Source organism: Nerophis ophidion, linkage group LG19 (genome assembly GCF_033978795.1).
Source record: "Nerophis ophidion isolate RoL-2023_Sa linkage group LG19, RoL_Noph_v1.0, whole genome shotgun sequence".
NCBI lineage: Eukaryota > Metazoa > Chordata > Actinopteri > Syngnathiformes > Syngnathidae > Nerophis > Nerophis ophidion.
The window spans coordinates 1,405,008-1,428,651 of record NC_084629.1 but is presented as its reverse complement, the minus strand read 5'-3'; the positions used below and the strand labels follow the sequence as shown (position 1 = coordinate 1,428,651).

Sequence of the window (23,644 nt, the reverse complement as noted above, 5' to 3'; positions counted from 1 at the left end):
GACGGTTGGTCTCGGAGCCTGAGGTATGAAAAATGAGGACCATGAGTTATCTTGCTTTTGACTGCATTAAATGTATTGACACAAGAACATAAATAGTTATCTTGCTTTTGACTGCATTAAATGTATTGACACAAGAACATAAATAGTTATCTTGCTTTTGACTGCATTAAATGTATTGACACAAGAACATAAATAGTTATCTTGCTTTTGACTGCATTAAATGTATTGACACAAGAACATAAATAGTTATCTTGCTTTTGACTGCATTCAATGTATTGACACAAGAACATAAATAGTTATCTTGCTTTTGACTGCATTAAATGTATTGACACAAGAACATAAATAGTTATCTTGCTTTTGACTGCATTAAATGTATTGACACAAGAACATAAATACCACAGATGACACAATAGAAAAGAAAAAAAAATGCCAAAAAAAAATAAAAATAAAGTCCTGCTACGTTTTCGGAACCAGTCCACAGTTCAGTTCAAAAGATACACAAAAAACAATGACTTTTGCATCAGTCCACAGTTCAGTTCAAAAGATACACAAAAAACAATGACTTTTGCATCAGTCCAAAAGTTCAGTTCAAAAAACAAAAGTCATCCAAAAGGGTTCGCAGCGGAGGAGGAAAAAAAAATGCTTGTCCTACCACATAGTTGTTTAGCTCGCCATTTTGTTGAGTTGAGTTTGAAGGTGGTTCGGCAGCTCAGGTTGTTTGGGGCACCGGGTCTTCCTTCCCGGGAAGAAAACCTGACCTAAAAGTCCAAAAAACAAAGTGCATAACTTAGTTAGCTCTTCACTAGAACTGTACATTATATATGTACTTGAAAGCCAAATAGAAGCATTCCATTGTCCAGAATGAGCACTTGTTTGTACTAATAAACCAATTGATGCCATCATTTAACCATCTTTATTAATATACAATCATGAATCCAATTCTAATGAAGATTCATAATACATTTCTAATAATACAGATCATGATTTCTTATCCAAAGTGATAAAACTCAATCATGGATCAGTTCAACTAGTTTCATAATAATACTCATTAGAAACTCAATGAATCATGATTCAAATTCAAGTACTTGTCCAAACATTCAAAGTGGATAAACAATCAAGCAGAGTTCAATAAAAGAGTTGCGCAACAAAGCAAATACTATGGCGTCACTTTTGGGCCAAAAATCCAAGCGCATAAACTATTTGTGCCTGAGAAGGGAGATGTTTGAGTTATGAAGACACAACTTGGTTTTGTACACATCTGGAATGACTGCAAGGAAGTCACGTGTCCTCTTAGTATAGCGAACAGTACACTGCGCCCCCTGCTGGAGGCGCCCAGTATTACAATGGCTCTGATTAATGCTGGAATTACAACACAATTAACTCCTTATATTACAAATATTGGTGCTCTACTGTTGCCATTTAACAATACACGTATTTAAGTTGGGAATATAAAACAACATAGGAATATAACTCAAGCGCCTACTTGGCTACATACAATCACAGAATGATGCTACTAACTAAATGTACATGCCATCACACATGTAACTGCTGTGTTACTAAATGTACATGCCATCACACATGTAACTGCTGTGTTACTAAATGTACATGCCATCACACATGTAACTGCTGTGTTACTAAATGTACATGCCATCACACATGTAACTGCTGTGTTACTAAATGTACATGCCATCACACATGTAACTGCTGTGTTACTAAATGTACATGCCATCACACATGTAACTGCTGTGTTACTAAATGTACATGCCATCACACATGTAACTACTGTGTTACTAAATGTACATGCCATCACACAGACACATGTAACTGCTGTGTTACTAAATGTACATGCCATCACACATGTAACTGCTGTGTTACTAAATGTACATGCCATCACACATGTAACTGCTGTGTTACTAAATGTACATGCCATCACACATGTAACTGCTGTGTTACTAAATGTACATGCCATCACACATGTAACTGTTGTGTAGTGTGTTACTAAATGTACATGCCATCACACATGTAACTGCTGTGTTACTAAATGTACATGCCATCACACATGTAACTGCTGTGTTACTAAATGTACATGCCATCACACAGACACATGTAACTGCTGTGTTACTAAATGTACATGCCATCACACATGTAACTGCTGTGTTACTAAATGTACATGCCATCACACATGTAACTGCTGTGTTACTAAATGTACATGCCATCACACATGTAACTGCTGTGTTACTAAATGTACATGCCATCACACATGTAACTGCTGTGTTACTAAATGTACATGCCATCACACATGTAACTGTTGTGTAGTGTGTTACTAAATGTACATGCCATCACACATGTAACTGCTGTGTAGTGTGTTACTAAATGTACATGCCATCACACATGTAACTGCTGTGTAGTGTGTTACTAAATGTACATGCCATCACACATGTAACTGCTGTGTAGTGTGTTACTAAATGTACATGCCATCACACATGTAACTGCTGTGTTACTAAATGTACATGCCATCACACATGTAACTGCTGTGTTACTAAATGTACATGCCATCACACATGTAACTGCTGTGTTACTAAATGTACATGCCATCACACATGTAACTGCTGTGTTACTAAATGTACATGCCATCACACAGACACATGTAACTGCTGTGTTACTAAATGTACATGCCATCACACATGTAACTGCTGTGTTACTAAATGTACATGCCATCACACATGTAACTGCTGTGTTACTAAATGTACATGCCATCACACATGTAACTGCTGTGTTACTAAATGTACATGCCATCACACAGACACATGTAACTGCTGTGTTACTAAATGTACATGCCATCACACATGTAACTGCTGTGTAGTCTGCTACTAAATGTACATGCCATCACACATGTAACTGCTGTGTAGTGTGCTACTAAATGTACATGCCATCACACATGTAACTGCTGTGTAGTGTGCTACTAAATGTACATGCCATCACACATGTAACTGCTGTGTAGTGTGTTACTAAATGTACATGCCATCACACATGTAACTGCTGTGTTACTAAATGTACATGCCATCACACATGTAACTGCTGTGTTACTAAATGTACATGCCATCACACATGTAACTGCTGTGTTACTAAATGTACATGCCATCACACATGTAACTGCTGTGTTACTAAATGTACATGCCATCACACATGTAACTGCTGTGTTACTAAATGTACATGCCATCACACAGACACATGTAACTGCTGTGTTACTAAATGTACATGCCATCACACATGTAACTGCTGTGTAGTCTGCTACTAAATGTACATGCCATCACACATGTAACTGCTGTGTAGTGTGCTACTAAATGTACATGCCATCACACATGTAACTGCTGTGTAGTGTGTTACTAAATGTACATGCCATCACACATGTAACTGCTGTGTTACTAAATGTACATGCCATCACACATGTAACTGCTGTGTTACTAAATGTACATGCCATCACACATGTAACTGCTGTGTTACTAAATGTACATGCCATCACACATGTAACTGCTGTGTAGTGTGTTACTAAATGTACATGCCATCACACATGTAACTGCTGTGTTACTAAATGTACATGCCATCACACATGTAACTGCTGTGTTACTAAATGTACATGCCATCACACAGACACATGTAACTGCTGTGTTACTAAATGTACATGCCATCACACATGTAACTGCTGTGTAGTGTGTTACTAAAGGTACATGCCATCACACAGACACATGTAACTGCTGTGTAGTGTGTTACTAAAGGTACATGCCATCACACAGACACATGTAACTGCTGTGCAGCCATCCTGTCAAGAATCCACACACAGGCTGGTTTGGATGATGTGGTTCTTTACTGCTAGCTGCGACGAGTGATGGGAATGCACATACACACAATATGTGGTTAGCACCTCTGCTGGTTTCCATGTCACTAGCAGAGTGCAGGAAGTCTGGCCAGGTACATAACATTTTCATATTTGTACAATTAGATGAAATGCAATTACAGGTGTAACTTAAAACAATGGTTTCTAACAGTATACCTTTTTTGTGTTATTGTATAGTGCTTTTATCTTGCTTTTATCTTCACTGGTATTACAATCTATTCAACACAATATATTTTTAACTTGTTTTTTAACCAACATCATCCTTTTTAATATATTTATGAAATAGAAAATAGAAGAATGCAAAATACAATACAAGACATGACACAATCATTAAATGGACTTGTAGCACCCCCTGGTGGCGACTAGCGAAAATGACAGACCACGTTGCGTCCATGCCAAAATGTCGGACAATTCAAACTTAAACATGAAGGTACGGACAGGTAACACACACATAGTGCAACAATTATTACCTGCAATTAATAACACACACATAGTGCAACAATTATTACCTGCAATTAATAACACACACATAGTGCAACAATTATTACCTGCAATTAATAACACACACATAGTGCAACAATTATTACCTGCAATGAGTGATGGGAATGCACATACACACAATATGTGGTTAGCACCTCTGCTGGTTTCAATGTCTATAGGGGAAAATAATGTTGACTTCAGTGCAACATAGTAGTACATCTAAGGTGAACAACAACTAATAATATGGACTTCAGTGCAACATAGTAGTACATCTAAGGTGAGCAACAACTAATAATATGGACTTCAGTGCAACATAGTAGTACATCTAAGGTGAGCAACAACTAATAATATGGACTTCAGTGCAACATAGTAGTACATCTAAGGTGAGCAACAACTAATAATATGGACTTCAGTGCAACATAGTAGTACATCTAAGATGAGCAACAACTAATAATATGGACTTCAGTGCAACATAGTAGTACATCTAAGGTGAGCAACAACTAATAATATGGACTTCAGTGCAACATAGTAGTACATCTAAGGTGAGCAACAACTAATAATATGGACTTCAGTGCAACATAATAGTACATCTAAGGTGAGCAACAACTAATAATATGGACTTCAGTGCAACATAGTAGTACATCTAAGGTGAGCAACAACTAATAATATGGACTTCAGTGCAACATAGTAGTACATCTAAGATGAGCAACAACTAATAATATGGACTTCAGTGCAACATAGTAGTACATCTAAGGTGAGCAACAACTAATAATATGGACTTCAGTGCAACATAGTAGTACATCTAAGGTGAGCAACAACTAATAATATGGACTTCAGTGCAACATAATAGTACATCTAAGGTGAGCAACAACTAATAATATGGACTTCAGTGCAACATAGTAGTACATCTAAGGTGAACAACAACTAATAATATGGACTTCAGTGCAACATAGTAGTACATCTAAGGTGAGCAACAACTAATAATATGGACTTCAGTGCAACATAGTAGTACATCTAAGGTGAGCAACAACTAATAATATGGACTTCAGTGCAACATAGTAGTACATCTAAGGTGAGCAACAACTAATAATATGGACTTCAGTGCAACATAGTAGTACATCTAAGGTGAGCAACAACTAATAATATGGACTTCAGTGCAACATAGTAGTACATCTAAGATGAGCAACAACTAATAATATGGACTTCAGTGCAACATAGTAGTACATCTAAGGTGAGCAACAACTAATAATATGGACTTCAGTGCAACATAGTAGTACATCTAAGGTGAGCAACAACTAATAATATGGACTTCAGTGCAACATAGTAGTACATCTAAGGTGAGCAACAACTAATAATATGGACTTCAGTGCAACATAGTAGTACATCTAAGGTGAGCAACAACTAATAATATGGACTTCAGTGCAACATAGTAGTACATCTAAGGTGAGCAACAACTAATAATATGGACTTCAGTGCAACATAGTAGTACATCTAAGATGAGCAACAACTAATAATATGGACTTCAGTGCAACATAGTAGTACATCTAAGGTGAGCAACAACTAATAATATGGACTTCAGTGCAACATAGTAGTACATCTAAGGTGAGCAACAACTAATAATGTGGACTTCAGTGCAACATAGTAGTACATCTAAGGTGAGCAACAACTAATAATATGGACTTCAGTGCAACATAGTAGTACATCTAAGGTGAGCAACAACTAATAATATGGACTTCAGTGCAACATAGTAGTACATCTAAGGTGAGCAACAACTAATAATATGGACTTCAGTGCAACATAGTAGTACATCTAAGGTGAGCAACAACTAATAATATGGACTTCAGTGCAACATAGTAGTACATCTAAGGTGAGCAACAACTAATAATATGGACTTCAGTGCAACATAGTAGTACATCTAAGGTGAGCAACAACTAATAATATGGACTTCAGTGCAACATAGTAGTACATCTAAGGTGAGCAACAACTAATAATATGGACTTCAGTGCAACATAGTAGTACATCTAAGGTGAGCAACAACTAATAATATGGACTTCAGTGCAACATAGTAGTACATCTAAGGTGAGCAACAACTAATAATGTTGACTTCAGTGCAACATAGTAGTACATCTAAGGTGAGCAACAACTAATAATATGGACTTCAGTGCAACATAGTAGTACATCTAAGGTGAGCAACAACTAATAATATGGACTTCAGTGCAACATAGTAGTACATCTAAGGTGAGCAACAACTAATAATATGGACTTCAGTGCAACATAGTAGTACATCTAAGGTGAGCAACAACTAATAATATGGACTTCAGTGCAACATAGTAGTACATCTAAGGTGAGCAACAACTAATAATATGGACTTCAGTGCAACATAGTAGTACATCTAAGGTGAGCAACAACTAATAATATGGACTTCAGTGCAACATAGTAGTACATCTAAGGTGAGCAACAACTAATAATATGGACTTCAGTGCAACATAGTAGTACATCTAAGGTGAGCAACAACTAATAATATGGACTTCAGTGCAACATAGTAGTACATCTAAGGTGAGCAACAACTAATAATATGGACTTCAGTGCAACATAGTAGTACATCTAAGGTGAGCAACAACTAATAATATGGACTTCAGTGCAACATAGTAGTACATCTAAGGTGAGCAACAACTAATAATGTTGACTTCAGTGCAACATAGTAGTACATCTAAGGTGAGCAACAACTAATAATATGGACTTCAGTGCAACATAGTAGTACATCTAAGGTGAGCAACAACTAATAATATGGACTTCAGTGCAACATAGTAGTACATCTAAGGTGAGCAACAACTAATAATATGGACTTCAGTGCAACATAGTAGTACATCTAAGGTGAGCAACAACTAATAATGTTGACTTCAGTGCAACATAGTAGTACATCTAAGGTGAGCAACAACTAATAATATGGACTTCAGTGCAACATAGTAGTACATCTAAGGTGAGCAACAACTAATAATGTTGACTTCAGTGCAACATAGTAGTACATCTAAGGTGAGCAACAACTAATAATATGGACTTCAGTGCAACATAGTAGTACATCTAAGGTGAGCAACAACTAATAATATGGACTTCAGTGCAACATAGTAGTACATCTAAGGTGAGCAACAACTAATAATATGGACTTCAGTGCAACATAGTAGTACATCTAAGGTGAGCAACAACTAATAATATGGACTTCAGTGCAACATAGTAGTACATCTAAGGTGAGCAACAACTAATAATGTTGACTTCAGTGCAACATAGTAGTACATCTAAGGTGAGCAACAACTAATAATATGGACTTCAGTGCAACATAGTAGTACATCTAAGGTGAGCAACAACTAATAATATGGACTTCAGTGCAACATAGTAGTACATCTAAGGTGAGCAACAACTAATAATATGGACTTCAGTGCAACATAGTAGTACATCTAAGGTGAGCAACAACTAATAATATGGACTTCAGTGCAACATAGTAGTACATCTAAGGTGAGCAACAACTAATAATATGGACTTCAGTGCAACATAGTAGTACATCTAAGGTGAGCAACAACTAATAATGTTGACTTCAGTGCAACATAGTAGTACATCTAAGGTGAGCAACAACTAATAATATGGACTTCAGTGCAACATAGTAGTACATCTAAGGTGAGCAACAACTAATAATATGGACTTCAGTGCAACATAGTAGTACATCTAAGGTGAGCAACAACTAATAATATGGACTTCAGTGCAACATAGTAGTACATCTAAGGTGAGCAACAACTAATAATATGGACTTCAGTGCAACATAGTAGTACATCTAAGGTGAGCAACAACTAATAATGTTGACTTCAGTGCAACATAGTAGTACATCTAAGGTGAGCAACAACTAATAATATGGACTTCAGTGCAACATAGTAGTACATCTAAGGTGAGCAACAACTAATAATATGGACTTCAGTGCAACATAGTAGTACATCTAAGGTGAGCAACAACTAATAATATGGACTTCAGTGCAACATAGTAGTACATCTAAGGTGAGCAACAACTAATAATGTTGACTTCAGTGCAACATAGTAGTACATCTAAGGTGAGCAACAACTAATAATATGGACTTCAGTGCAACATAGTAGTACATCTAAGGTGAGCAACAACTAATAATGTTGACTTCAGTGCAACATAGTAGTACATCTAAGGTGAGCAACAACTAATAATATGGACTTCAGTGCAACATAGTAGTACATCTAAGGTGAGCAACAACTAATAATATGGACTTCAGTGCAACATAGTAGTACATCTAAGGTGAGCAACAACTAATAATATGGACTTCAGTGCAACATAGTAGTACATCTAAGGTGAGCAACAACTAATAATATGGACTTCAGTGCAACATAGTAGTACATCTAAGGTGAGCAACAACTAATAATGTTGACTTCAGTGCAACATAGTAGTACATCTAAGGTGAGCAACAACTAATAATATGGACTTCAGTGCAACATAGTAGTACATCTAAGGTGAGCAACAACTAATAATATGGACTTCAGTGCAACATAGTAGTACATCTAAGGTGAGCAACAACTAATAATATGGACTTCAGTGCAACATAGTAGTACATCTAAGGTGAGCAACAACTAATAATATGGACTTCAGTGCAACATAGTAGTACATCTAAGGTGAGCAACAACTAATAATATGGACTTCAGTGCAACATAGTAGTACATCTAAGGTGAGCAACAACTAATAATATGGACTTCAGTGCAACATAGTAGTACATCTAAGGTGAGCAACAACTAATAATATGGACTTCAGTGCAACATAGTAGTACATCTAAGGTGAGCAACAACTAATAATATGGACTTCAGTGCAACATAGTAGTACATCTAAGGTGAGCAACAACTAATAATATGGACTTCAGTGCAACATAGTAGTACATCTAAGGTGAGCAACAACTAATAATATGGACTTCAGTGCAACATAGTAGTACATCTAAGGTGAGCAACAACTAATAATATGGACTTCAGTGCAACATAGTAGTACATCTAAGGTGAGCAACAACTAATAATGTTGACTTCAGTGCAACATAGTAGTACATCTAAGGTGAGCAACAACTAATAATATGGACTTCAGTGCAACATAGTAGTACATCTAAGGTGAGCAACAACTAATAATATGGACTTCAGTGCAACATAGTAGTACATCTAAGGTGAGCAACAACTAATAATATGGACTTCAGTGCAACATAGTAGTACATCTAAGGTGAGCAACAACTAATAATATGGACTTCAGTGCAACATAGTAGTACATCTAAGGTGAGCAACAACTAATAATATGGACTTCAGTGCAACATAGTAGTACATCTAAGGTGAGCAACAACTAATAATATGGACTTCAGTGCAACATAGTACATCTAAGGTGAGCAACAACTAATAATATGGACTTCAGTGCAACATAGTAGTACATCTAAGGTGAGCAACAACTAATAATATGGACTTCAGTGCAACATAGTAGTACATCTAAGGTGAGCAACAACTAATAATATGGACTTCAGTGCAACATAGTAGTACATCTAAGGTGAGCAACAACCAATTCAAAACGAAGATTCCACAACATAACATTTCAACTGCTGTTAAATAACTGTGTGTCTTACAATAAATATCACGTTAGCTTTAGTGTCATTTACAATATTTTGCGGAGCAATGTTGGAACATGTCTTACCTTTAGCAGAGTGCAGGAAGTCGGCTAATAGCTTCCGGTTTCCGGTCTTATTTACAGACTTTCAGGTACCAGCAGATGGCGCAATTGGACCTCATTGCATTATTGACAAGTTGTGATTATTTAAATAGTACATGTTCCTTGACTAGTTGTGATTATTTAAATAGTACATGTTCCTTGACTAGTTGTGATTATTTAAATAGTACATGTTCCTTGACTAGTTGTGATTATTTAAATAGTACATGTTCCTTGACTAGTTGTGCTTGTTTAAATAGTACATGTTCCTTGACAAGGTTATTTAAATAGTACATGTTCCTTGACTAGTTGTGCTTATTTAAATAGTACATGTTCCTTGACTAGTTGTGCTTATTTAAATAGTACATGTTCCTTGACAAGGTTATTTAAATAGTACATGTTCCTTGACTAGTTGTGATTATTTAAATAGTACATGTTCCTTGACTAGTTGTGCTTGTTTAAATAGTACATGTTCCTTGACAAGGTTATTTAAATAGTACATGTTCCTTGACTAGTTGTGCTTATTTAAATAGTACATGTTCCTTGACAAGTTGTGATTATTTAAATAGTACATGTTCCTTGACAAGGTTATTTAAATAGTACATGTTCCTTGACTAGTTGTGATTATTTAAATAGTACATGTTCCTTGACAAGGTTATTTAAATAGTACATGTTCCTTGACAAGTTGTGCTTATTTAAATAGTACATGTTCCTTGACAACTATGTAGTGGGCGGGGACAGCTGCCTGAGGTAAGATGGCCGCCACGATGCCATTGACTAACAGCGCTCAGAGCCAATCAGAAAGAAGGGGCCGTCTAAGCATTCCCGCCCCCAAAGTGCCAAAACAAAAATGGCAGCGCGAGACGGAGCGCGCGCAAAAATGCACCGCGTGCGCGCAAAATGGCGCCACACACTCGCAAAAGGATGTCGAAATGGAGAATCAGCGTGCGATAACAGTTTTTATGAGCTTGGATTTTTGGCATTAATGTGACGTCATCCAATACACACACCTGCGTTCCATCTAGAGCGCTAGTAAAGAAGACAAACTGGGAAAAGCATCCACAAAGTGGCTAAAGAATATTAGCATTGCAAAGCCCTTTGCTAGACTAAATTGTTGCTTATAAATCGGCTGGATGATCATAAGAAAATAAAAAGTAATTACCTGAGTAATGGAGGGCAAAACAGCACACCTGCACGGCCCGATTGTTAATCCAACATGTTGGCTGTATGGAGGAACAGCAGCGGTTAGCGCCTATGCTACAACAGATGCAAACATGATATTGGCGACACGGCACATGATTGTGATTTTGGAATTGCGTTGATTATGCCAGGGCAAAAGAGGCTGAGAAGATTTTGCGAGTTTCTTTTCCAGCGCGTCTCACAGCAGACAGGAGAGACGAGTGGAGTGCGCAGCACTTCCTTAAAAGGAAGCGAGCACCAATTTGGGGCCGGAAGTAACCCTCACATGTAAAAATCTTTGCACTGTATGCATGTGTTTAAAGGGTATTTTAAATATGGGTTACACAAAGGAGAGAGTTGTTTTAGTATCACTCTTAATGTGTGACTCAAAGGAGAGAGTTGTTTTAGTAACACTCTTAATGCGTGACTCAAAGGAGAGAGTTGTTTTAGTAACTCTCTTAATGTGTGACTCAAAGGAGGGAATTGTTTTAGTAACACTCTTAATGTGTGACTCAAAGGAGAGAGTTGTTTTAGTAACGCTCTTAATATGTGAGTCAAATGAGAGAGTTGTTTTAATAACACTCTTAATGTCTGACTGAAAGGAGAGAGTTGTTTTAGTAACACTCTTAATGTGTGACTCAAAGGAGAGAGTTGTTTTAGTAACACTCTTAATGTGTGACTCAAAGGAGAGAGTTGTTTTAGTAACACTCTTAATGTGTGACTCAAAGGAGAGAGTTGTTTTAGTAACACCCTTAATATGTGAGTCAAAGGAGAGAGTTGTTTTAGTAACACTCTTAATGTGTGACTCAAAGGAGAGAGTTGTTTTAGTAACACTCTTAATGTGTGACTCAAAGGAGAGAGTTGTTTTAGTAACACTCTTAATGTGTGACTCAAAGGAGAGAGTTGTTTTAGTAACACTCTTAATGTGTGACTCAAAGGAGAGAGTTGTTTTAGTAACACCCTTAATGTGTGACTCAAAGGAGAGAGTTGTTTTAGTAACACTCTTAATGTGTGACTCAAAGGAGAGAGTTGTTTTAGTAAGACTCTTAATGTGTGACTCAAAGGAGAGAGTTGTTTTAGTAACACTCTTAATGTGTGAGTCAAAGGAGAGAGTTGTTTTAGTAACACTCTTAATGTGTGAGTCAAAGGAGAGAGTTGTTTTAGTAACACTCTTAATGTGTGACTCAAAGGAGAGAGTTGTTTTAGTAAGACTCTTAATGTGTGAGTCAAAGGAGAGAGTTGTTTTAGTAACACGCTTAATGTGTGACTCAAAGAAGAAAGTTGTTTTAGTAACACTCTTAATGTGTGAGTCAAAGGAGGGAGTTGTTTTAGTAAGACTCTTAATGTGTGAGTCTAAGGAGAGAGTTGTTTTAGTAACACTCTTAATGTGTGAGTCAAAGGAGAGAGTTGTTTTAGTAACACTCTTAATGTGTGACTCAAAGGAGAGAGTTGTTTTAGTAAGACTCTTAATGTGTGAGTCAAAGGAGAGAGTTGTTTTAGTAACACTCTTAATGTGTGACTCAAAGGAGAGAGTTGTTTTAGTAAGACTCTTAATGTGTGACTCAAAGGAGAGAATTGTTTTAGTAAGACTCTTAAAATGTGACTCAAAGGAGAGAATTCTTTTAGTAAGACTCTTAAAATGTGACTCAAAGGAGAGAGTTGTTTTAGTAACACTCTTAATGTGTGACTCAGAGGAGAGAGTTGTTTTAGTAAGACTCTTAATGTGTGACTCAAAGGAGAGAATTGTTTTAGTAAGACTCTTAAAATGTGACTCAAATGAGAGAGTTGTTTTAATAACACTCTTAATGTCTGACTGAAAGGAGAGAGTTGTTTTAGTAACACTCTTAAATAGGTGTATAATTGTGTGGTTGTCACATGACCAACTAAAGACCTACTGAAAGCCACTACTAGACATTTAAAGGCCTACTGAAAGCCACTACTAGACATTTAAAGACCTACTGAAAGCCACTACTAGACATTTAAAGGCCTACTGAAAGCCACTACTAGACATTTAAAGACCTACTGAAAGCCACTACTAGACATTTAAAGACCTACTGAAAGCCACTACTAGACATTTAAAGACCTACTGAAAGCCACTACTAGACATTTAAAGTCCTACTGAAAGCCACTACTAGACATTTAAAGACCTACTGAAAGCCACTACTAGACATTTAAAGTCCTACTGAAAGCCACTACTAGACATTTAAAGACCTACTGAAAGCCACTACTAGACATTTAAAGACCTACTGAAAGCCACTACTAGACATTTAAAGACCTACTGAAAGCCACTACTAGCGACCACGCAGTCTGATAGTTTATATATCAAGTTTATATTTGCAATCTGTTCAATTAATAATGGAGACGTCAAAGAAGAAAGCTGTAGGTGGGAAGCAGTGTATTGCGGCCGCCTTTAGCCATACAAACATAGCCGGTGTTTCCTTGTTTACATTCCCGAAGGTGAAGCTTTACTATGGAACAGAGCGGTCAAGCGAACATGGTTTCCGACCACATGTCAACCAGCAGGTTTCTGTGAGCAAATTGTGGTAATAAGTCGGCTCTTACCATAGACATTACCGGAGCTTGCATCGTTCCTTGTGCACCTGTCAAAGAGGCAGTTGCGTGGCTGCCCTCAGAGACACTGGCGGTCACCACACCCGTGGCCACACCCCTCCGACTTTGAGGTACAACAGTATAATCTCACTACAAAACAAGTAACACAATAAGCAGATAAGGGATTTTCCAGAATTATACTAGTAAATGTGTCTAATAACATCTGAATCGCTCCCATGGCCCTGGCCTTTTTTTTTTTTTTTCCTAGTCCATCACTCTCACTTTCCTCATCCACAAATCTTTCATCCTCGCTCTAATTAATGGGGAAATCGTTGCCTTCTCGGTCCAAATCGCTTTCGCTGCTGGTGGCCATGATTGTAAACAATGTTCAGATGTGAGGAGCTCCACAACCTGTGACGTCACGCGCACATCGTCTGCTACTTCCGGTACAGGCAGGGCTTTTTTATCAGCACCAAAAGTTGCCAACTTTATGGTGGATGTTCTCTACTAAATCCTTTCAGCAAAAATATGGCAATATGGCAAAATGATGAAGTATGACACATAGAATGGAGCTGCTATCCCCCTTTAAATAAGAACATCTCATTACAGTAGGCCTTTGATGTGGACCCCGACTTAAAGAAGTTAAACAACTTATTGGGGTGTTAGCATTTAGTGGTGGATTGTAGGGAATATGTACTGTACTGTACAATCTAATATGTACTGTACTGTACAATCTAATATGTACTGTACTGTACAATCTAATATGTACTGTACTGTACAATCTAATATGTACTGTACTGTGCAATCTAATATGTACTGTACTGTACAATCTAATATGTACTGTACTGTACAATCTAATATGTACTGTACTGTACAATCTAATATGTACTGTACTGTACAATCTAATATGTACTGTACTGTACAATCTAATATGTACTGTACTGTGCAATCTAATATGTACTGTACTGTACAATCTAATATGTACTGTACTGTACAATCTAATATGTACTGTACTGTACAATCTAATATGTACTGTACTGTGCAATCTAATATGTACTGTACTGTACAATCTATGGTATTGTTAAATAAATGTCAAGGTGGTATTATTCAATAAATGTTAAGGTGGTATTATTGAATAAATGTTAAGGTGGTATTATTAAATAAATGTTAAGGTGGTCTTATTGAATAAATGTTAAGGTGGTATTATTGAATAAATGTTAAGGTGGTATTATTGAATAAATGTTAAGGTGGTATCGTTAAATAAATGTTAAGGTGGTATTATTGAATAAATGTTAAGGTGGTATTATTGAATCAATGTTAAGGTGGTATTATTGAATAAATGTTAAGGTGGTATTATTGAATAAATGTTAAGGTGGTATTATTGAATAAATGTTAAGGTGGTATTATTGAATACATGTTAAGGTGGTATTATTGAATACATGTTAAGGTGGTATTATTGAATAAATGTTAAGGTGGTATTATTGAATAAATGTTAAGGTGGTATTATTAAATAAATGTTAAGGTGGTATTATTAAATAAATGTTAAGGTGGTCTTATTGAATAAATGTTAAGGTGGTATTATTGAATAAATGTTAAGGTGGTATTATTGAATAAATGTTAAGGTGGTATTATTAAATAAATGTTAAGGTGGTATTATTAAATAAATGTTAAGGTGGTATTATTAAATAAATGTTAAGGTGGTATTATTAAATAAATGTTAAGAATGTTAGGGTGGTATTATTGAATACATGTTAAGGTGGTATTATTAAATAAATGTTAAGGTGGTATTATTAAATAAATGTCAAGGATGTTAAGGTGGTATTATTGAATAAATGTTAAGGTGGTATTATTAAATAAATGTTAAGGTGGTATTATTGAATAAATGTTAAGGTGGTATTATTAAATAAATGTTAAGGTGGTATTATTAAATAAATGTTAAGGTGGTATCGTTAAATAAATGTTAAGGTGGTATCGTTAAATAAATGTTAAGGTGGTATTGTTAAATAAATGTTAAGGTGGTATTATTAAATAAATGTTAAGGTGGTATTATTGAATAAATGTTAAAGTGGTATTATTAAATAAATGTTAAGGTGGTATTATTAAATAAATGTTAAGGTGGTATTATTAAATAAATGTTAAGGTGGTATTATTGAATAAATATTAAGGTGGTATTATTAAATAAATGTTAAGGTGGTATTATTAAATACATGTTAAGGTGGTATTATTAAATAAATGTTAAGGTGGTATTATTGAATAAATGTTAAGGTGGTATTATTGAATAAATGTTAAGGTGGTATTATTAAATAAATGTTAAGGTGGTATTATTAAATAAATGTTAAGGTGGTATCGTTAAATAAATGTTAAGGTGGTATCGTTAAATAAATGTTAAGGTGGTATTGTTAAATAAATGTTAAGGTGGTATTATTAAATAAATGTTAAGGTGGTATTATTGAATAAATGTTAAAGTGGTATTATTAAATAAATGTTAAGGTGGTATTATTGAATAAATGTTAAGGTGGTATTATTAAATACATGTTAAGGTGGTATTATTAAATAAATATGAAGGTGGTATTATTAAATAAATATTAAGGTGGTCTTATTAAATAAATGTTAAGGTGGTATTATTGAATAAATGTTAAGGTGGTATTATTGAAAAAATGTTAAGGTGGTATTATTGAATAAATGTTAAGGTGGTATTATTAAATACATGTTAAGGTGGTATTATTAAATAAATGTTAAGGTGGTATTATTGAATAAATGTTAAAGTGGTATTATTAAATAAATGTTAAGGTTGTATTATTGAATAAATGTTAAGGTGGTATTATTAAATAAATATTAAGGTGGTATTATTAAATAAATGTTAAGGTGGTATTATTAAATAAATGTTAAGGTGGTATTATTAAATAAATGTTAAGGTGGTATTATTAAATAAATGTTAAGAATGTTAGGGTGGTATTATTGAATACATGTTAAGGTGGTATTATTAAATAAATGTTAAGGTGGTATTATTAAATAAATGTTAAGGATGTTAAGGTGGTATTATTGAATAAATGTTAAGGTGGTATTATTAAATAAATGTTAAGGTGGTATTATTGAATAAATGTTAAGGTGGTATTATTAAATAAATGTGAAGGTGGTATTATTAAATAAATGTTAAGGTGGTATCGTTAAATAAATGTTAAGGTGGTATCGTTAAATAAATGTTAAGGTGGTATTGTTAAATAAATGTTAAGGTGGTATTATTAAATAAATGTTAAGGTGGTATTATTGAATAAATGTTAAAGTGGTATTATTAAATAAATGTTAAGGTGGTATTATTAAATAAATGTTAAGGTGGTATTATTAAATAAATGTTAAGGTGGTATTATTGAATAAATATTAAGGTGGTATTATTAAATAAATGTTAAGGTGGTATTATTAAATACATGTTAAGGTGGTATTATTAAATAAATGTTAAGGTGGTATTATTGAATAAATGTTAAGGTGGTATTATTGAATAAATGTTAAGGTGGTTTTATTAAATAAATGTTAAGGTGGTATTATTAAATAAATGTTAAGGTGGTATCGTTAAATAAATGTTAAGGTGGTATCGTTAAATAAATGTTAAGGTGGTATTGTTAAATAAATGTTAAGGTGGTATTATTGAATAAATGTTAAAGTGGTATTATTGAATAAATGTTAAAGTGGTATTATTAAATAAATGTTAAGGTGGTATTATTAAATACATGTTAAGGTGGTATTATTAAATAAATATTAAGGTGGTCTTATTAAATAAATGTTAAGGTGGTCTTATTGAATAAATGTTAAGGTGGTATTATTGAAAAAATGTTAAGGTGGTATTATTGAATAAATGTTAAGGTGGTATTATTAAATACATGTTAAGGTGGTATTATTGAATAAATGTTAAGGTGGTATTATTAAATACATGTTTAGGTGGTATTATTAAATAAATGTTGGTGTCAAGCAGGACCGATAATCAGCATTTCTGTTTTCTTAGTGTTGAGTTGCAGAAAGTTAGTGGACCGCCATTGTTTTATTTCATTAGGACACGCCCCCAGGTGATTTTTTAAAATTTCATTAGCACACGCCTCAAGGTGATTTTTTAATTTCATTAGGACACGTCTCCAGGTGATATTTTTAAATTTCATTAGGACACGCCTCCAGGTGATTTTTTAAAATTTCATTAGGACACGCCTCCAGGTGATTTTTTAAATTTCATTAGGACACGCCTCCAGGTGATTTTTTAATTTCATTAGGACACGCCTCCAGGTGATTTTTTAAATTTCATTAGGACACGCCTCCAGGTGATTTTTTAATTTCATTAGGACGCGCCTCCAGGTGATTTTTTAAATTTCATTAGGACACGCCTCCAGGTGATTTTTTAATTTCATTAGGACACGCCTCCAGGTGATTGTTTAATTTCATTAGGACACGCCTCCAGGTGATTTTTTAAATTTCATTAGGACACGCCTCCAGGTGATGTTTTAATTTCATTAGGACACGCCTCCAGGTGATTTTTTAATTTCATTAGGACACGCCTCCAGGTGACTAAAAAGAATCAAAAAAGCTGATTCTGACTCTGAGGTGACTTAAATCTGGCGTCATCATCAACAGTGAAGAGTGAACAGGTGAGATGGCAGCTAGCTAGCATCAGAGTGCAGTTTGAAAAGCCAGAATCATGTTTTGTAAGACTTCTTATCTCTTCTGGCAGCTCAATCAGACAGGAAGTAGAAATGATGGAAACATGTTTGCCATCTGTTGGTTTGTCAAAGAGATTGTTCTTGTAATTGAAGTTGTTTGCTTACCACCATCAAACATTGGACTCAAAGAAAGGGATGGATATGAAGAGAGAGATGTACAATGTATATAATGATGCTGATGAGTGGAGATATGAAGAGAGAGATGTACAATGTATATAATGATGCTGATGATTGGGGATATGAAGAGAGAGATGTACAATGTATATAATGATGCTGATGAGTGGGGATATGAAGAGAGAGATGTACAATGTATATAATGATGCTGATGAGTGGGGATATGAAGAGAGAGATGTACAATGTATATAATGATGGTGATGAGTGGGGATATGAAGAGAGAGATGTACAATGTATATAATGATGCTGATGAGTGGGGATATGAAGAGAGAGATGTACAATGTATATAATGATGCTGATGAGTGGGGATGTGAAGAGAGAGATGTACAATGTATATAATGATGGTGATGAGTGGGGATATGAAGAGAGAGATGTACAATGTATATAATGATGCTGATGAGTGGAGATATGAAGAGAGAGATGTACAATGTATATAATGATGCTGATGAGTGGGCATATGAAGAGAGAGATGTACAATGTATATAATGATGCTGATGAGTGGGGATATGAAGAGAGAGATGTACAATGTATATAATGATGCTGATGAGTGGGGATATGAAGAGAGAGATGTACAATGTATATAATGATGGTGATGAGTGGGGATATGAAGAGAGAGATGTACAATGTATATAATGATGCTGATGAGTGGGGATATGAAGAGAGAGATGTACAATGTATATAATGATGCTGATGAGTGGGGATGTGAAGAGAGAGATGTACAATGTATATAATGATGGTGATGAGTGGGGATATGAAGAGAGAGATGTACAATGTATATAATGATGCTGATGAGTGGGCATATGAAGAGAGAGATGTACAATGTATATAATGATGCTGATGAGTGGGGATATTGTACAATGTATATAATGATGGTGATGAGTGCAGAGAACATTTGTGTTGTCCTCCAACTGCAGTCTTGGTTTTGTGTGCAGTCTTGCTTGAAAGCCTACTTCTACCGGGCGTTGATCCTGGAGAGCCAGCAGGCCTTCAGCGACGCCGCCTTCAACTACAAACTGGCTTGGAAATGTGGAAATGAGTCCAAGCCAACAATCGGTGTGTCCTCCTGTCCTCTCCAGCTGCTGTCTGTCCTGACTCATGTCCATCTTTACTAACATGTGGCAGCTGGCTTGCAGGATACAAACTGGCTCTCAACTACTTGAAGGCAAAACAACATTTGGATGCCATCGATGTCAGCAACAAAGTGAGATGAGATTCTCTTCACTTGACTTTTCTCATCCTGGAGGAACTTTCATGAGTCTGCTTTGCTTCCACAGCTTCTTGCTGCTTACCCAAACTATGCCAGCATCAGGAAGGACATCTTGGAGGCTTCTTATGCTGCTTTGAGACCATAGGGCAGGAGTATCTCACACTGACTATGTGTGTCTTCCTCACTTCCACTTTTACACTTTTCACTTTCCCCACACTGACTATGTGTGTCTTCCTCACTTCCACTTTTACACTTTTCACTTTTCCCACACTGACTATGTGTGTCTTCCTCACTTCCACTTTTACACTTTTCACTTTTCCACACTGACTATGTGTGTCTTCCTCACTTCCACTTTTACACTTTTCACTTTTCCCACACTGACTATGTGTGTCTTCCTCACTTCCACTTTTACACCTTTCCCACACTGACTATGTGTGTCTTCCTCACTTCCACTTTTACACTTTTCACTTTTCCCACACTGACTATGTGTCTTCCTCACTTCCACTTTTACACCTTTCCCACACTGACTTTGTGTGTCTTCCTCACTTCCACTTTTACACTTTTCACTTTTCCCACACTGACTATGTGTGTGTTCCTCACTTCCACTTTTACACTTTTCACTTTTCCCACACTGACTATGTGTGTGTTCCTCACTTCCACTTTTACACTTTTCACTTTTCCCACACTGACTATGTGTGTCTTCCTCACTTCCACTTTTACACTTTTCACTTTTCCCACACTGACTATGTGTGTCTTCCTCACTTCCACTTTTACACTTTTCACTTTTCCCACACTGACTATGTGTGTCTTCCTCACTTCCACTTTTACACTTTTCACTTTTTCCACACTGACTATGTGTGTCTTCCTCACTTCCACTTTTACACTTTTCACTTTTCCCACACTGACTATGTGTGTCTTCCTCACTTCCACTTTTACACCTTTCCCACACTGACTATGTGTGTGTTCCTCACTTCCACTTTTACACTTTTCACTTTTCCCACACTGACTATGTGTGTCTTCCTCACTTCCACTTTTACACATTTCCCACACTGACTATGTGTGTCTTCCTCACTTCCACTTTTACACTTTTCACTTTTCCCACACTGACTATGTGTCTTCCTCACTTCCACTTTTACACCTTTCCCACACTGACTTTGTGTGTCTTCCTCACTTCCACTTTTACACTTTTCACTTTTCCCACACTGACTATGTGTGTCTTCCTCACTTCCGCTTTTACACCTTTCCCACACTGACTATGTGTGTCGTCCTCACTTCCACTTTTACACCTTTCCCACACTGACTTTGTGTGTCTTCCTCACTTCCACTTTTACACTTTTCACCTTTCCCACACTGACTATGTGTGTCTTCCTCACTTCCACTTTTACACTTTTCACCTTTCCCACACTGACTATGTGTGTCTTCCTCACTTCCACTTTTACACTTTTCACCTTTCCCACACTGACTATGTGTGTCTTCCTCACTTCCACTTTTACACTTTTCACCTTTCCCACACTGACTATGTGTGTGTTCCTCACTCCCACTTTTCACCTTTCCCACACTGACTATGTGTGTGTTCCTCACTCCCACTTTTACACTTTTCACCTTTCCCACACTGACTATGTGTGTCTTCCTCACTTCCACTTTTACACTTTTCACCTTTCCCACACTGACTATGTGTGTGTTCCTCACTCCCACTTTTACACCTTTCCCACACTGACTATGTGTGTGTTCCTCACTCCCACTTTTACACCTTTCCCACACTGACTATGTGTGTGTTCCTCACTCCCACTTTTCACCTTTCCCACACTGACTATGTGTGTTCCTCACTCCCACTTTTACACCTTTCCCACACTGACTGTGTGTGTTCCTCACTTCCACTTTTACACTTTTCACCTTTCCCACACTGACTATGTGTGTGTACCTCACTTCCACTTTTACACCTTTCCCACACTGACTATGTGTGTTCCTCACTTCCACTTTTACACTTTTCACCTTTCCCACACGGACTATGTGTGTGTTCCTCACTTCCACTTTTACACTTTTCACCTTTCCCACACGGACTATGTGTGTGTTCCTCACTTCCACTTTTACACTTTTCACCTTTCCCACACGGACTATGTGTGTGTTCCTCACTTCCACTTTTACACTTTTCACCTTTCCCACACTGACTAAGTGTGTGTTCCTCACTTCCACTTTTACACCTTTCACCTTTCCCACACTGACTATGTGTGTGTTCCTCACTTCCACTTTTACACCTTTCACAGCAAATTGCGGATTCGAACGCTTGAAATGCGTTGAAAAATGTGGAAGTAGTCGCTTGAAACAAAAGGTGGAAATGGGGCTTTGGAAAACCAGGAATTCTGGAAAATCCTGGAATTTTTATGGGCTTTGAAAGGAAGTTTAAATTTCCAGGATGGTTGGAATGTGTTGAAGGTGGAAGTGGTTCGAGTCTGTTGAAAAATGTGGAAATGGTGAAAGTTTGAAAATGGCCAATTCATTTTGAATGGGAAAAATGTTCCAGGAAACCTGAAATTCTGGGAAATCTGGGAATTTGTCAAAGGAAAGCCCACCTTTCCCGAATAGGCTTAACAGTTTGGAGTTGGAATGCTTTGAATCGGGTGAAAAATGTGGAAGGTAAAACGTGACAAAATCTGAAGGAGAAGTTAAAGAAATTTAATAAATAGAAGAATTTTGGTGTAGAAAAGTAAGTGTGTGTCATTTTTTGGAGCGTTCACACAACAACCACTTTCAACCATGTGTGTGTCAATGTTTGGAGCGTTCACACAACAACCACTTTCAACCATGTGTGTGTCAATGTTTGGAGCGTTCACACAACAACCACTTTCAACCATGTGTGTGTCAATGTTTGGAGCGTTCACACAACAACCACTTTCAACCATGTGTGTGTCAATGTTTGGAGCGTTCACACAACAACCACTTTCAACCATGTGTGTGTTAATGTTTGGAGCGTTCACACAACAACCACTTTCAACCATGTGTGTGTCAATGTTTGGAGCATTCACACAACAACCACTTTCAACCATGTGTGTGTCATTGTTTGGAGTGTTCACACAACGACCACTTTCAACCATGTGTGTGTCAATGTTTGGAGCATTCACACAACAACCACTTTCAACCATGTGTGTGTCAATGTTTGGAGCGTTCACACAACGACCACTTTCAACCATGTGTGTGTCAATGTTTGGAGCGTTCACACAACAACCACTTTCAACCATGTGTGTGTCAATGTTTGGAGCGTTCACACAACAACCACTTTCAACCATGTGTGTGTCAATGTTTGGAGCGTTCACACAACAAACACTTTCAACCATGTGTGTGTCAATGTTTGGAGCGTTCACACAACAACCACTTTCAACCATGTGTGTGTCAATGTTTGGAGCGTTCACACAACAACCACTTTCAACCATGTGTGTGTCAATGTTTGGAGCGTTCACACAACAACCACTTTCAACCATGTGTGTGTCAATGTTTGGAGCGTTCACACAACGACCACTTTCAACCATGTGTGTGTCAATGTTTGGAGCGTTCACACAACAACCACTTTCAACCATGTGTGTGTCAATGTTTGGAGCGTTCACACAACGACCACTTTCAACCATGTGTGTGTCAATGTTTGGAGCGTTCACACAACAACCACTTTCAACCATGTGTGTGTCAATGTTTGGAGCGTTCACACAACAACCACTTTCAACCATGTGTGTGTCAATG

General features: G+C 36.4%; 1 protein-coding gene and 1 long non-coding RNA gene across 7 annotated transcripts in view; one reads left to right on the top strand and one right to left on the bottom strand.

The window, feature by feature from the left end:
- LOC133537858 (uncharacterized) overlaps positions 1–11,418 on the bottom strand; it is a 24,351-nt gene extending 12,933 nt beyond the window's left edge. For 3 of the 6 annotated variants that reach the window (XR_009802862.1, XR_009802857.1, XR_009802858.1), the window contains exons 1-3: positions 10,094–10,131; positions 4,483–4,548; positions 653–758 (exon numbers count right to left, since the gene is read on the bottom strand). This is a non-coding gene — a long non-coding RNA (uncharacterized LOC133537858). Of the gene's footprint in view, positions 1–652; positions 759–4,482; positions 4,549–10,093; positions 10,144–11,267 lie in introns of those variants that run through there. The other 3 variants (XR_009802861.1, XR_009802860.1, XR_009802859.1) reach the window with 3 other exon arrangements.
- Positions 1–22,596, top strand: part of LOC133537857 (tetratricopeptide repeat protein 21B-like) — a 41,229-nt gene extending 18,633 nt beyond the window's left edge. The window contains exons 27-29 of the mRNA XM_061878942.1: positions 19,641–19,761; positions 19,842–19,909; positions 19,983–22,596. Of these exons, the coding sequence (XP_061734926.1) occupies positions 19,641–19,761; positions 19,842–19,909; positions 19,983–20,060 (267 nt within the window). The 3' untranslated portion in view covers positions 20,061–22,596. The remainder of the gene's footprint in view (positions 1–19,640; positions 19,762–19,841; positions 19,910–19,982) is intronic.
- The last annotated feature ends 1,048 nt before the right edge of the window (positions 22,597–23,644 follow it).